Raw genomic sequence first — 15,263 nt, forward strand, 5'->3', positions numbered from 1 at the left:
CTCAGCGCCGCCGCCCTGCAGCGCTCCCCCAGCGCCGAGAGCCGTCAGCGGGCGCCGGCCGCGGGCTGCGGAGGACGGGGAGGAGGCGCGGGGGAGCGGGCGGCTCCGACCCAGCGTGCGAACAGCCGGGCGCTACGCGGCCTCTCGGTGAGACGGGGCGGGACGAGGCGGGGCCGGGGCGGGGCGGGGGGCGGAGGAAGGAGGGGAGGAGCCTCATCCTCATCTCGCCTCCTGCTCTGGGGGAGACGAGCGCATAGGCCGCTGCTATCCGCAGCACCGGGGATGTGTAAAGGACGTGTGTGTTCACGTGGAGGCATTGGGCTGGTCCAGTGATGATGAAGCCGGGAAATCCCATCCCCGCCCTTGCGAGCTCGGGGCCAGCTGGCTTTACGTTCAGACACCGCTCCATCCTGCGGCTACATGCCCTCCCCGCTCTCCTCCATATTCCCTATGGTTTGCATTCACTGGATAACTCGTGACATGTTCTTTACCTCGCGGATCTGGGATGATTCTGCGTGGCTTCCCACCTCATCACAGATCCATCATAGGGATGGTATTAGTTGTGTTGTGTAATAGTGCAGGGCTGCCCTGTCCCACAGACCTGCGGATGCTGCATAGGCTGTGCTGTGATTCTGAGATGGATGCAGGATCCTGAAGTGTTTACCATCAGAACACAGGCAGTGTCTGTTGTTTATCATGAAAATGGCTGTTGTCTCAAAGAGATGGAGGCTGAGGTGAGGCCTATATGGCTTTTTCAGATTGTTTCTGCCAAGCAGTGCTGCCACGTGAACTAGAAAGGCTCTGGCAAGCATACATTTATTTTACCACTTACAGCATCAGTATCTTTCAATAACCCAGACAGAGGTGTTTACATCTGAGGACGGTTTTCCTTCACCATTATGGAAAGGTGAAGATAGTCTGGTATTTTTATCTCCCAATGTGGATGCAGACATGGCAGGTTCTACCACTCACATGTTATAGAATGCTTCCATTCACAAAAGAGCATTTCCAGACCGTTATTACTATAGGGAGATTTATGAGTGTTACAAGTAAAACAATCCTTTGGGCCCTTGAAAATCCTTTTTGCAAGAACATAAAGCAAAAAGCAGTGCTTAAAATAATAATGAACAATGAGAAGATTTTTCATATATTTAATGCACCAGAAAAAAAAAAACACATTCTAAGCTCTTAACTAATTGAAGGATTGCTCCAAACAGTAAAAGTCAGTGTGGGGAAGTCATCATCATTTGTGTTCTACCCAAAGGCATTTATCAGCATTTCAGCAAAGAACTGTGCACAAAGTTAAACACGAGCACAGCTTCTGCTAGACTGAGGTCTCGGATACTGACATCTCTTTTATAGACAGGAGGGCAGGGGCAAACTGATTCAGTAAGTGGCACAGAGTCTGAGAAGCAAAGCTACCAGCCACGGCTCATAGGCTGTTTTTAACTGCTGGCACAGCTTCCTTCTTTTCATGCACTGGAAAAGGTATTACAACGAAATGGATTAGTCTGTTTGCTTTTCAGACTGAAAGGAAAATGCACTGACTTCAGGCTAGTGCTGTCCATATGGGAGAGAAGCTCTAGTTCATTGTACAACGTTGCCTGTTAATTCTTTTTAATTTCCAAGCTGAGCAAATAAAGAAAAAACATTCAGTGTCATTATGCAGAGAATTTAATTGCGTTTGAATCAAGGCAAAGATACGATCCCTTAGAAATTGTAACTTGATCCAAAACGCTGAGCTCTTTTGGAATAATGATTACTGTGCACCTTTATAGAAAATAAGAGGCAGCTGGTTATCCATGTTCACATTGTAGTCAGTGGAGCGAAATAGTCAGGGATGGAAATAAGAACCTCCAGAGGCTGATTTCTTAGATGAGTATCTTAAGACGAAACCAGTGAGTTCCTGGAGGCTTCCATTGAGATGATGAGCACAAACATAGCATCTAACTTCTAATGTCTCAACTACACGAGGCGAACTCCATCCTCAGGGGGCAATTCTGTCATCTTTATTAAGGCTCCGTTGTCATTTTCGGCAGCTTTCCCTCAATAATCACATAAAGTGTTTCGCTTTTCTTGCTTGTCTGTTTTGTTAGAGTTTATTTGTTCTTCCTCCTCCAGAACTGTCACCATTCAACTTGGAGATCTGTGGAAATACTGCCGCTTCAGTCATTACTCAAAGAACTGCTTTCAGTTCTTTATCGAAACAAACCTGTTTGCTCTCTAGGATACTCAGAAGTTCCTCTCTTTGAGGAAGAAGGAAAACAATTCATAGAAAGAAGGATGTCTTTTCCAATAAAAGCCAGGGAGGATGCTGCCGGCACCCTTTTCTTAATGATCTCTGTAGCTTTGAGGCAAGGAGAGGAATTGAGGCAATAGCCCAGTATGACTTTTCTCATTATCTGCGGGGCAGAGATGTATGAGAAGCATCAGTTGTAGAGCCAATTAATGATGTAGCTTGGTTGAAGTAATATCTTGTATGTGTTGTGTTTCAGTTTTGCAGTGTTAAAGCATTTGCCTTATTCTTCTTCTCTCTTCAGCACCTCCAGGAGTGGAGCACCCACCACCTCTCCAGGCATGGACCTTGTAACTTCCAAAAGTGGGTAGAACATCTCCCTGCTACACACTGAAGGTTGTGTTTCAGAAGATTAGGGTTTCTTTGCAAGTACAAGGATCCTTCTCTTCTCTTGGTACGACCAGGACTGTTAGATGAAAAGCAGCTGTGGGCTGAGCCGGAGCACAGCCTGGGCTGGTCTTCTTTGTGCATAGCATCAACTTTAGTGCCTCGGCTGCTCAGTCCCCAATGAGTCAGGGATAAATACTCCTTGGTTCCTCTCCTGAGCAGTGCAAAGTTTTATTGTGCTACATTTGAGCAGCGCTTTGAAGATGCAAAGCCGTAGCATTACAGTTTGTTTCAACATGAGTGCCAATAAAACGAAGTCTGTGTACTACAAAGCAGTATTACAAAGGGGGTTTGTAACAATATATGCAGAATATTATTTCCATTGTAGGAGAGGTGCTCAGAATCCTCTCCAGCAGCAAATCCTACGTAAATTACAAAACCTTTTCCAAGATGCTCTATAAATACATAAACCTTGTAGGCTGAGATGAGTGGTAGACTGTTAGCCAATCTGCCCTGCAGCAGGCCAGGAAAGTAGTTAGTAGATAGTTAGACCTTATCTCTGAACTCAAAAGATACAGATGAAGCATGCATACAAAACATGCCGATATCATTTTCAATCTGCAAACCAGTGTCCAGCATGGACTGTGTCTGTGTTCTGCTTTTAGCTTTCTTATAATTGAGTCTAATCTGGCTGAGATACAGCACATCATCATCCCCCTACGCCTTGTACGCTCTAAAAAGGGTCATGAGTATTTTCTTAGGTATGTGCATTCTCAAAGCCTCATTAGAGGTAGCACTAATATTTACTTGTTTGCATTTCAAATGAAAAGGAGTCTATTTAATAGCATCAGTGGTTTGGTCAATATTGGCATAGTCCCAGTGCTGAGTGGAAAGTTGGATGGTGTTTTTATGAGCCTCAGCGCTGTACATAGTGCTGCAGCTTTTCTTGGGAGGCTGTGCTTTGTGCTGCTATGCTGTGAGCAGGGCTGCAGAGGAGGAGCAGTCAGCAGAGCTGCCTGCTATAATCTCAGGCTGATCCCTGAATTAGGTGCTGGAAGTGCCTTCAGCCTTTACTCCTCATCATGGTTGTCACCCAAAACAGCTTGTCTATCCTTGGCCTGTTAAACATCTTCTCTTCCTCCTTCTGCTCCACCTTCAAATCCTCAGCTCCCTGTGGGAACCCCCAGTTTTTGCCCCTTACCTGCCACACCAATGCTGTCTGTAGAACAGCTCATATTTGTTTGGCAGCATCTGCTTGCTGTGACTATAATTTTCCATTCCAGAGATGTGGTTTGCTGGAAAGAGCATTTATTCATTCGCTGATACTCCTGCAAAAGCATGCTATGAATGATGCTGCTTACATAGTTTCCTGTGGCAGTCATCACAATATCTTGCCGACAGAAGCCTTATTTTTTTCTTAAAAGAGCTCTGAGGAAGGGAAGTGCACTGATTGCTCTGTTAGAGATGGAAAAGCTAAAGCAGGGAAGCAAGATGACTTGCTCTAGAAGTATGTGGAGGAAGAGTGGGAGAGAAAATCCCACATGCCGAAGAAGGAATTAATCCAGACTGCAGAAAGCACGGAAGATGACTCAGTTGCAGAGGATAAAAGATTGGAAGGCAAAGGAAAGCTGCCCAGAGCTCTGGATGGATGTGAGATGTGCTTTCTGAAATGACTCACAAGCCATCATCTGCACATACGCAGCCAAAAGGAAAACCAGTGTCTGAGCTGGGCTAGGACATATCTGTGAGAAAATAAGGAGTGAGTTACAAGGTCATTTCTTCTTGGCTTGAGTGCTCTGCTGGGCAGCACGCTTAGAGGAGAGCTGCCTGCTTACAGAGAATCGGAATTCAAACCTCAGAGCTAAACATCCTCTCTTGGATCGACAGTTCTGTTCACAGTAGGGGTTGCAGGGCAGGGTCACTGGACAAAGGTGGTTACTTTGCTACCGAAAGCTCTCCATTTCCACCTAGTAACCCCTGCTGTTTTACACCTACTGTATACTACTCTGCTTAAACTACCACTATTGCACGTGTTACTGTTCATCATTTAATCTTTTTAATCTTCAAAAGTGATGGCAAAATAGTCCTGCCAGAATGTATTCCCAAGAGCTCTTACTGTTGAGCTTTTTGCACCAGCGATCCAATGGCAGACATTTAGGGGTATGCACATTGCTGTCGCCTCTATGTATAAAACCAAGAACAAAGTGGGAAAGGAAGGATTAGCATTAGCAGTGACTCACCTGAGCAATTGTCATCTCACTGGGATCGGGTAGACTTGGCAAAGAAACATTTGGTAAAGCTCCAGGCATTTCCAAGGAAGTTACCCTTGTAAAGAGTTAGGGAAGGATAATAACCATCAGGAAAAGGGAACTCAGCAACGTTGGGTTTGGAAATGAGTCCATTTTCAGGACATGTTTTGCAGGGAAGGTTGACTGATAGACTCAGGGAGCCCCCATTTCAACCTTGCATTAGATCTAAACAGAGTTCATTTCATGCATGAGGTATCTGGAACTTGTGTTTTCAGCTCAGAGTGGAGGTGCTGCTGCTGCACTTTGCTGCTGCTCTTTGTCTTCTGCTAAAAGTGAAAAGGAAGAATGCTTGCCTCCCTCTTCTTCACAAAGCTGTACCTGTTCCATGCCTGCTTCCACAGTGCTCCCAGTTACTTCCCAGTTTGTGCACTGGCACCTCTCACAACCAGAGCCTGGAATGGCGACTGAAATGTGCTCTCCAAATACCTTCATATAATACACTGCTTCTACTTGACGTGAAGCAGCTGCCCTTTCTGGTATTCACAGCTTTCTGACAGAGGCATTTACTAATTTTCTTAACAAAAATAACCCTCCCCTTTCAGAGTCAGTTTTAATTTACCTCGGCTCTGCCGCCAGATTTCCTCTGGATGCCGGTGGGAGGTGAAATAAACTTCTAGAAATAAAGACTCTTCGTGTAGCTTATCCAATAAAACGTAAGTAAAACATAGTGTTAAAGATGGCATTTTTTACATGAAAGGCATCCTTCCAAGCAGCTCGAGGTGCAGTGAATATGAACCCTTGAAGCTGGCAAATACCCAAGTTAACTCAGCATTCAGGTAGCTGAACACCCCTCTTTGAAACTTGTCTGAGGGAGAAACTGATGCTCTGCAAAGAGAACTAGCTTTATTGCTTCAGGTTGCACAGAAGTTAGAGATGTCACTGCGTAGCCACAGCATTCACTGAGCTACCTCTACCTGTTGGGTTAATGGGCAAGAACTGCTGGCCAGTTCTCAAATCCTTGATCTATTTTGCAACCATTTTGGCAACAGCTTTGGCAGCTTTTGGCACCCCATCCTCCCCAGAGATGAGTTTCCCCCCATCCAGCCATGCTGGGTAGTGCTCTTGGGGTCACACAGTGCTGCAGAGCCATTTGAGCCTTCAGGTGATGGGGAGGGCTGTACCCTGGCTTCCTTTTTTGTATTATTCTGCATAATTTATAGCAGCTCTTGAGCAGGTGGGCATGCAAAGGAAATTCAAGAGATTGCATGTTTGAATTATTTAAACACTTTAATTAATAAAGAGATCTGGGGTTGATCCCACCAGAAGTGCTTCACAAAGCCTTTATGAGTTGCCCAGGAGGGCTTGAGCTGGGTCCCTGATAAACAGCCTGTCCTGATGGGGGAAGGTTGGTGGGGAAGCTGGGTTCCCTGTCGGCATCAAGGCATTAAGCCTTTGGCCACGGCTCTTCCATCACATCTGCATGGCAGCAGTGCTGGGACAGGGTCTCGGTCATGTGGGAGCTTGCTCTTAAACCTATAGGCATGTGGGAAACTAAAGCCCAGCGCTGGCAATGTATCATAAGAAGCGTGGCTGGTCCTTGTTTAGAAGACTAGTAGAGGGAGGAGATTCAGTCTTAGAGTGTAACGGGGTCCAGGATGGCTGGTTGCTCTTCAAGGAGGCCCAGTGCCCTGCAGCCCCATAGAGTAAGGGAACACTCTGCTGGACACTGGGAGGGTACAGCTCAATGGGTTCCTACTGACATTACAAAACCATGACACATTGGGAAGATGCTTTTGAGAGCATTCCCCTGCTCTGGGCTCCCACTGCTGCTGGGCACTGCCACAAGCTGCCTCAAGCCCCTATTTTTTAGGCACACATACATTAGAGAAGGAATTTGAGGGAAAAAATTCTCCATTGAGATTGCTGCAAGAAACTAGAAAGAGGTGTGGGAGCAGCGTGATATTCTTGGGTTTTGGCATTCTGATTTCGTGTCTATTAATAATCCCCCTAGTGAGTCATACGGAGATGCATTTATGCACTGAGTTGGAGAGAGCTGCTGCCTGAAATAGCAGCTCTGTAATTTTTTATGATGCTGTAATGCCAGCACGGTGCAGATTGACATCATTTAGCAGAGCCGCTGGCTGGCAATCAGCTCACCCGTGTCAGGCCCTGAAATGAACACAGGAGCCATGTGCTGTGTTACATAAACAGCAACAAAAGCCAGCGCCTGTTGGAAGTGCCTCTCTCCCATTTCCTACAGCTCTCCCTCCTTTTACCCCTTAGCAGAAGCGTAAGCCCCCATTTCCTTAACTCCTCACGCTTACAAGGACTAACAGCTCCACATACCTGGCCTTGTGTTTGACACTCACAAAGTGAAGCCAACTTTCCGGTACAGCTTGACCAGAATATTTACATTTTATTAAATCTTTACAATCAGCAGCTATAATCAAGTACACAATTATGTACACGGATTATATACATTTTAGCCCAATCTTTTACATCACAGTACATCGTTGCCCTTAAGAAATATTGTATACGCTTACCACCAGACAAGTGAAACCCAACAGAAGTGTTACAGCACCTGTTAGTAGACATCTTCCATAAGAAAAATAGACGGCTATAAATCGGGCTGGCTAAAAAGAAAAGAAAGAAATCCTATAAAATCTGAACATACAATATTTCATTCACAGAATGTTTCTCTATGTTCCGAGTGATGGCTCTGCACACCGTGGCCCGTTACTAACCTCTCACCAAATGCTTTTCCCCACCAGCAATGCCTTCAAGAGGAGGAGAAAAAGCTGAGCTCTGCTTTTGACTTCATTGAGAAACAACGCATGTAAACAACTGAGAATATTCCTCTAAGATCAAATCTGAATTACGTGGCACGGAGTAAGTGTGGGTCCAGCTGGGACTCCTGAATTCAGTGTTCAATGCTATATAAACCAATGTGCAACACCTGACATGAAGGGCAACTGCTGATGAACAGTGGATGAGCAGCGCTGCACACCTGGAGCAGACAACCCGGAATGAACGCTTACTCTCCTCTCCAAAAGATGATTGAAAAAAGATAATTAATACATTCCTTTTGCTTTTTAAGATGTGATAGAAAACCAAAACTACTTCCAGCATGATATGAGAAGGTCAACTAACGCCATCTCCACCCAAGGAAACACCAAATAAAAACATCCTGAATTGAACTGCCCCCCCCACCCTTTCTGCTTTCCAAAGAGGTCACTTCCCTTGAACAGCTCTGTCCACCCGCCCTGCAGCGCTGCAGCTCTCCTGGTCACCTCCAAGCAGAGCAGAACAAAAGCACAGCTCTGGAGGAGAGAAGCGATGGGCACCTGCGGATGGCCACCACCAGGCACAGCCACACTGAGTTCACATCCAGGGAAAGAAGGGCTGGTTGCTGCTTTGGCCATGGCTGGGGATGAGCAGCCAGAATTGAGCTTGTGCTGCCAAGGGAAGCTCAGCTTGTAGGAAAATTTTACTATTAACACCTACATTTTCCGCAGGTTAAAAAAGACGCACCACCATAAGCTTGCATTGCAACATTGGCAGTCTTAACACCATGATCAGAGGACCTCAATACCTATAAAATATAACCCTGCTTCCCCCAAAAGAACTACCAAGCATGAAGGCGCACGTCCATGCTGGAGAGAACTGAGAACAGCAGCACTTTGCTGTGGTATGGGCAGGCAGAGACCTGTGGGGTGACACCCAGCCCACTGCTGGGCTCACAGCTCCAATAGCAAAGGGCACTTATGGCTCCTATGGTCCAACCCCTTCCATAAAGAAACCCACATCACGACAACTAAAACACCCACATAAATACAAAATCCCCCAGCTGAAAAATCTCGGCTGCTGCAAGCGCTCAGCTCAAACCTCCACACAGTTATGTGTGCAAAGGAACAACTACATTTGAAAGCTGATTTCTTTTAAAAGGACGCTTATTTACTGCTCCGCTACCTCCTCATTTCCTCCTCCAAATCGCCTCCTTCCTCCAATGATTGAACGTTATCATTCAACTTACATACATGGTTCTGACTGCCGTGCTCCCAAAAGGTGCCTGTGCATTTGCAGCTCCTGAAAGCAGTGCCGTCACATACACATGTATACAGAGTTTGCCCGGGATTCCCATTCATACTGTACAGGAGTATACACAAATAAATACAGTATGGCTGTACCAGTAACAGTTGCATATTCAGCACGTGTAATTCCAAAAGCTAAAAGAAAGGTGCACTTCAGACTGGGGCTTTTTTTCTTTAAAAATATTACAAGGACCAAATAGAAACCTTCATTTCTAGTCTGGCGCAGCATATAGGCAGTGTTCACTTCTAATATAAAACAATTCTCTGAGCCATGACGAACTAAAAGCAGTTTATGTAACTCAACTGAATGATCTTTTGGCAGTTTTCTTTGGACACAGGACATCTCGGTTGTCTAAACAACCTGCTTTCATTTCAGTAAGGGGGATAACAACCAAGCCTCGCTCACCTGGCACACGCTCCCAAAGCCCAGAGCAGCACAGCAGCCATCCTCACTGCTCCCATCGCTACAGCCCAGGTCATGGGCTTGATAGCATTCAATGCTGCACTGTCCTCGCTGCCGAAAGCATCACATTATAGAAGTTACTGTTAGAAGTAAAACTTGGGAGAAAAAGGAAAGTTTTTGTTACAGTGGATCTAATTTTGCTTAGTGTGCATTCAGGGAACATTGCCAGGTGAAACTGTGCCCTGGATAGGTTGGGTTTTCCAACCTGCAGGGCTCAACATTTGCCCCATTCACTTCACGTTCACCTCACGTGTAACTTTCATAGCACACCACCAACCTTAACCTGGCAGCCCCAAAGGAACCAGGCCACCCTCATTCCCTGACAACACCTGCTTACAAAGCACACTGCCTTTGGTTTGTGCAGCTTTAGCAGCTGGAAGTTAAGCAGGACAGAAAGCTCACAGGCCATCCTTCAGGCAGCAGATGGAAAGAGCAATGAGCAATGCCGCTGTGTCAGAACAAAAGCAAACTGTTCTACCTGTGTCTTACAGATGCAGCAACTGGAAACGTCACTTCACCTGCTGCTAGCAAGGAAGGCTTTCAGAGCAAGGGGGGGTCAGGGAAACCAGGCACAGCTCTGCTCCCAGCAGGGCAGCAGCCATCCCACTGCCTCCCACTGGTGGCTACTGAATGGTGCTGGCAGCCCCACGCACTCAACTTGTGCCTCCCAGAGGCCGAGGCAGCATCAGCTGTGGGCACCTGGCAGGCAGAAGTCAGGCTCTTTCCCTGAGCAAACCTCCTGGGATACAGCACCGTGCAGTGGGGCCACACGAATGCTTCAATTGCACATTCCCATTTTTAAACAGGAGAAATTAAAACAAAGAGCGCGTGCTGGATTTCTATGATAATTTCCAGGTGAAACCTGGTTGCTCATCACAATACTGAATATGTTTTCTAGTTCTCAGTTATCAGGGCCTCACTTCTACCCAAAGAGTTCTCCATTTGTTTACTAGCAAATAAGTTATTACTACAAGTCATAGTTCATCCTTTTCCATCATTTCAAATGCTTCTATATCTTCATTCCAGTCTGCTAATATGGATTCCATAGGTTGAACTTTATTGTCCCAGTTAACTTTGGAGTCTGACTCTGTCTCAGTCTGCTGTACCTGAGGCTGCTCATCCCCTTGTGTGCATGCCGGCTCTGGAGGGCCAGCCTCACCAAGTCCAGGGATGGAGGAATCCTGATCTGAAGTGGAAACACTGTCACTGTCTGCCTGAGCAAGAGATAAGGGATCAGAGTCAGAAACATCAGAGCTTTCTCCTTCTTCAGGCTCCTCGCCAACTGTACCAACATCCTGAGATGCTGAAGAAGCTTCTTCTGAATTTTGTTGGTGTGAATCATTTTCAGATAATTTCTGGTCCATATTCTCCATTTCCAATTCTTTGAAAGAGGAGAGAAAGAAAGCAGTTTGAAAAATACAGGAAGGAAGTAATTCTACTGTGTCATTCCAAAGCAAAGATGCTTCCTTTGACTTTATTCCTCAAGGAAGCACAAACTTTGTTGACAGGAAAACTAAGGAACATATATTACAAAGGGAGGGGATGGAAAACAATCACTAGAGAGGACAAGCAATCTAGAGTGGCTGGTTTTAAAGCCTCAAACTTGAATCACAACTTCTGGGCAAGCACTAGCTGCCAGCCTTCAGACTTAGCTAATACTCCACTATCTGCCTAATGCCAGGCCTCCAGGCACTCCTAGACCCACCAGAATCACACACCCATGGCAGTGGGAGATGCACTTATGCTTGCTAAACTCAATTACAAGAGCCAAAGCTGAGGCCTCCCTCCTCACATCCCCATTCACAGCAACTAACACTGACGTCTCTAGTGTTGATTTAGTTTACAACTATACAGCAGCTGCCTGAATTCAAGCACACAAATTTACTTGGAGCTTAATATTTGTAACTAGTATCCAGGATGCTAACATTGCAAGCCCCCTAGGGAGTTTAACTGCATATGCCATTTTAATACAGGATACTTACTGCTATCGATAATGTAGTTTGGAATCATTTTACCTTTAAAGATTGTTGCTGGGATTCCAAACGAAAGCACAAGGAAGGGGGAAGAAGCATATATGTATTACAAACTCTCGAATGCAGAACTATCTTTTGCATTTAGTGTTTTGTTATGTTAGCTTTGCCATAGTTAGGAACAAGAGGAATTCGTAGCAGCTATGAAAATACAACACTGTAGCTTTCAGTGCATCTCCTCTACAAATGTGCAGAAAATTAGTGCTGCTCCTGGTTCACCTGCATGGATAAAGCAGCGCTACAAGGAAGGCTTTCAAATGGAAAACCCAGCAATTTCTGCCACATGCAAACATTTCAATTTAAAATGTATTAACTCGTAATTTTCTAGTATTATACGCAGACAAATTTCAAAACATCTGAGGTCAGCAGCTTTATTTCTCACGATAATCACTGAAAAGCTGTTAGACAGGCAAAATAATTTTAATAGCCGTCTCTTTCTTTCTGGGTACCAAGAATGTCACTGGGGAGTTTAATAAGTGAGAGGCGCTTACAATGTAGGGCACTGGAAACACTTGCACTATTTCTGTTGCTACTTGAAAGCAGATCATGACAAAGAAGGTTCAAAAGGAATCTGAAGGACTGCATTGTCTTATTATTCAAACTGACATTTAACTTATGAATAACATTTCTGGATGTGAACATTAACTCAGGGGGGCAAGGCCAGGAGGAAGACACGACAACATAGTTCTGATGATGGCTTTCATATGATAAAACTAAGAGTAAGGTCAGAGAGAAAACTGACATTACCAAAGAACACCTTTGGGTTGCAACGGAAATAACTACTGTACACCTTGCATTGTGCCGTGGCACAGACAGAACATAAATCTGCATTAAAAGAAGCCTTTAATCTTACCTCTATCTTTTGCTTTGTCAGAAAGGAGCACCTCCACAGCCTCATACTCCCTAATTGCATCCAGTATAATATTTCCTTCCTTGTTGAAGAGGAAGAGCATCGGGATTGTGATATCATCTGTATTCTTCCCGTCACCAGCCATTTGGAAGAGAGGAGCTGTGTCACTGCTGCTTCCCTCGTTGTCATCTAGTCAGACATACACAAAGACAAAGCAAGCACACCCTTCTGTCAGAAAGACCAGCTATAAACAAGGAGTAGCTTCCTACTGCCCAGGCATCTGGGAGGACACCAGGCAGAAAATGGGAAACCGGTCTCAAAAAGCCAATTTTTGTACTCTGTCCCCCTACCATTTTTTCCCCATTTACTTTGTACTTTAAGTTCTCCCCAGTCCTCACTGTTTTAACATTCAGTGATCCTTAGAATAACAACATCTGAGCTGCAAAACCAGTGGTGGTCTCCCACCATGATTTGTTCATGAACAACCAGACATAAACAAAACATTTCTTTATCCACTGAAAACAGTTTCTGTGCTGAAGTATCACCACCTCAGTGAGTTTAACAACCTTATCAGCTTTCCAATATCTTCAGATGTGTGAAGCACAGGTTACATTTACACATAAATTAAAGCTTTATTTACCAATAACAATGCCTCCTATTGCTCCAGCTTTTTGAATGTTTCGTGCCTTTTCAGCAAACATACACTGGCCTCTTTGCATCAGGGCAATTTTCTCTTTCACTGCCTCAGGATTAGTGATCTCTGAGCATCCATTATACGGCTTAATGGTTGCAACAAATCCTCTTGTCTGAGTGGAAAAACAAAATCAAAACAAAACAAGAGAATTAGAGAAGAAGGTTCAAGCTTGCAATAATCAGCCCTTATAACTGAATACCTCTTGAGAAACACATTGCAGATTATATGAATTTGTTTCGAAGTCATACTGTGTATGTGCACTAAATCCTAAATAATGACTGATGATTTGGAGTGGATCAACAAGCCACTCATCTATAAGACCCTCTTCTGTCATTGCACTATCCCTTCACTTTAACCTCTTTAATTACCCTCTAGCTGGCCACCCTGAAATACTCACAACTTCAATACCATGACATTTCAGCTTAGGCAATAAGGAAAGTAACAGAAAGCTAAAAATCACATACATTCTTACATACCCCTGATTTGTGTTTAGATAAATCCATCCCAAATTGTGCTGGTCCAGCAGTCAAGACCACTCTACCAAAGAATGGATGAGAAACAATCTGGACGGCACGAGGAGGTAGCTGCTGCTCTTTCTGCTGCTGACTGGAGAGTTCAATCATTTCCTGCATGAACCGTAAGCCATCTTCAGCATCGAGTGAACTTGCTGCCTTAGTTGTTAAAAAAATAAATAAACAGTTTCTCCATAAGTGTTCAACAAGCTTGGAGAAAAAAGCTGAAGTTAGCTTTGCTCGGACCACATTACATACATTGGTACTAAAATGATTCAGATTTACATTGTTTTCTTAACAAAACAATGCTACAGGCAAGCATTTAGTGCTATGCAGACTTTAATGTATGAAGTAGAGGCTCCTGGCACTCACTCCCCGATTTGACTTCTTAGCATCTCCACCATAGTGCACACTGAAAATGTACCAGCAAGTAGATCTCAAACAAAGAAATCTCTCACTCTGAAAACCTCATACTTTAAGTAATTTGCAATTAGCTATGTTACTTTGACATGAAGTGGAGCACCTAATTTAATAGAAGATTAAGTGTTACTGAGGCAAGACTTTAACAACCATAAACCTGCTTAAATACAGCTGCACATCTACCTCACATGCCCTCTTCCCAGTCAGACTGTCCCTCCTGAGCTCTAAAATATCAAAGCACGATTTTACTAGAAGTTTTCAGAAGAGGCACTGTTGGGTCTTACTTGCACTGCATGTTGCACTAACTGCACTCTTCCATCTTTAAGATGAATCAAACTGACTCCCATCTTCTTGAGTATCTCCAGATGCTCAGGATTACTGGCCATGAAGTCTCTGGCTCTCAGAGGTGGTTTTGGTCCACTTCCCAAGCTCTCTTCTCTGAGAAAAAGATATTTTAAAGAAGCATTAAAAAAAATCAGATTATTCTTGAACCATAACTCTCACACTGCCTCCAAAAGTTATGCCTAGCATTACGCTATTAGAGTTCTTTGGAATAAAGTTAAGCACAAATTTCAACAGACAGCAACTTCTCAGCCTTTTTTCAAGACTGCTTACATCCTTGATGATTTTGTGCTGCAAAAAAAAGAACATGCAATGTTGACAGTAAGAACCTGCCATATGCTGCCTCTCATTTGTAAACAGTTTGCATAACTGTAAAACTGAGTAAAAAACAGTTTTCCTGTTACACGGTTTTTCTTATTAAGTATAAATATCAAAGAAGTGGTCAGAAACATAAGGATCCTCAACTTTAACAGGCCGCCCTAAACTCCTTACAATATATGCAATGATGTAAGGCAGCACTATTTTCTTTGGCTTTTATCAGGAATGGTGTAGTGAGCAGGACTAGGGAAGTCATCCTGCCCCTGTACTCGGTGTTGGTGAGGCCTCACCTCAAGTACTGTGTTCAGTTTCGGGCACATCAGCACAGGAAATATATGAAGGTACTGGAGCAGGTCCAGAGAAGGGCAACGAGGCTCATGAAGGGCTTGGAGAATCAGCCCTATGATGAGAGGCTGAGGGAGCTGGGGCTGTTTAGTCCGGGGAAAAGGAGGCTGAGGGGAGACCTTATCGGCCTCTTCCAGTATCTGAAAGGTGCTTACAGTGAGAGTGGGGCAAGTCTCTTCTCACTGGTGACAAGTGACAGGATGAGGGGAAATGGCCTCAAGTTGTGCCAAGGTAAGTTTAGGTTGGATGTTAGGAAACACTTGTTTACAGAAAGGGTAAAGTACTGGAATAGGCTCCTCAGGGAGGTGGTTGAGTCGCCATCCCTG

General features: G+C 44.6%; 2 protein-coding genes and 1 long non-coding RNA gene across 5 annotated transcripts in view; 1 reads left to right on the plus strand and 2 right to left on the minus strand.

The window, feature by feature from the left end:
- Window positions 1-119, minus strand: part of C8H1orf21 (chromosome 8 C1orf21 homolog) — a 69,976-nt gene extending 69,857 nt beyond the window's left edge. The window contains exon 1 of the mRNA XM_015869834.2: window positions 1-119. The gene's annotated coding sequence lies outside the window, so the exon portion shown is untranslated.
- On the plus strand, window positions 35-8,717 carry LOC116653795. The gene is made up of 2 exons (XR_004308252.1): window positions 35-147; window positions 2,541-8,717. It is a non-coding gene; the product is annotated as an uncharacterized LOC116653795 (long non-coding RNA).
- Window positions 7,269-15,263, minus strand: part of EDEM3 (ER degradation enhancing alpha-mannosidase like protein 3) — a 24,950-nt gene continuing 16,955 nt past the window's right edge. For 2 of the 3 annotated variants that reach the window (XM_015869831.2, XM_015869833.2), the window contains exons 16-21: window positions 14,217-14,370; window positions 13,477-13,671; window positions 12,947-13,112; window positions 12,310-12,495; window positions 11,409-11,456; window positions 7,269-10,807 (exon numbers count right to left, since the gene is read on the minus strand). In XM_015869831.2, the coding sequence (XP_015725317.1) occupies window positions 10,401-10,807; window positions 11,409-11,456; window positions 12,310-12,495; window positions 12,947-13,112; window positions 13,477-13,671; window positions 14,217-14,370 (1,156 nt within the window). In that variant the 3' untranslated portion in view covers window positions 7,269-10,400. The remainder of the gene's footprint in view (window positions 10,808-11,408; window positions 11,457-12,309; window positions 12,496-12,946; window positions 13,113-13,476; window positions 13,672-14,216; window positions 14,371-15,263) is intronic. The other variant, XM_015869832.2, reaches the window with a different exon arrangement.

This window comes from Coturnix japonica, chromosome 8, assembly GCF_001577835.2.
Source record: "Coturnix japonica isolate 7356 chromosome 8, Coturnix japonica 2.1, whole genome shotgun sequence".
In the NCBI taxonomy this organism is placed as follows: domain Eukaryota; kingdom Metazoa; phylum Chordata; class Aves; order Galliformes; family Phasianidae; genus Coturnix; species Coturnix japonica.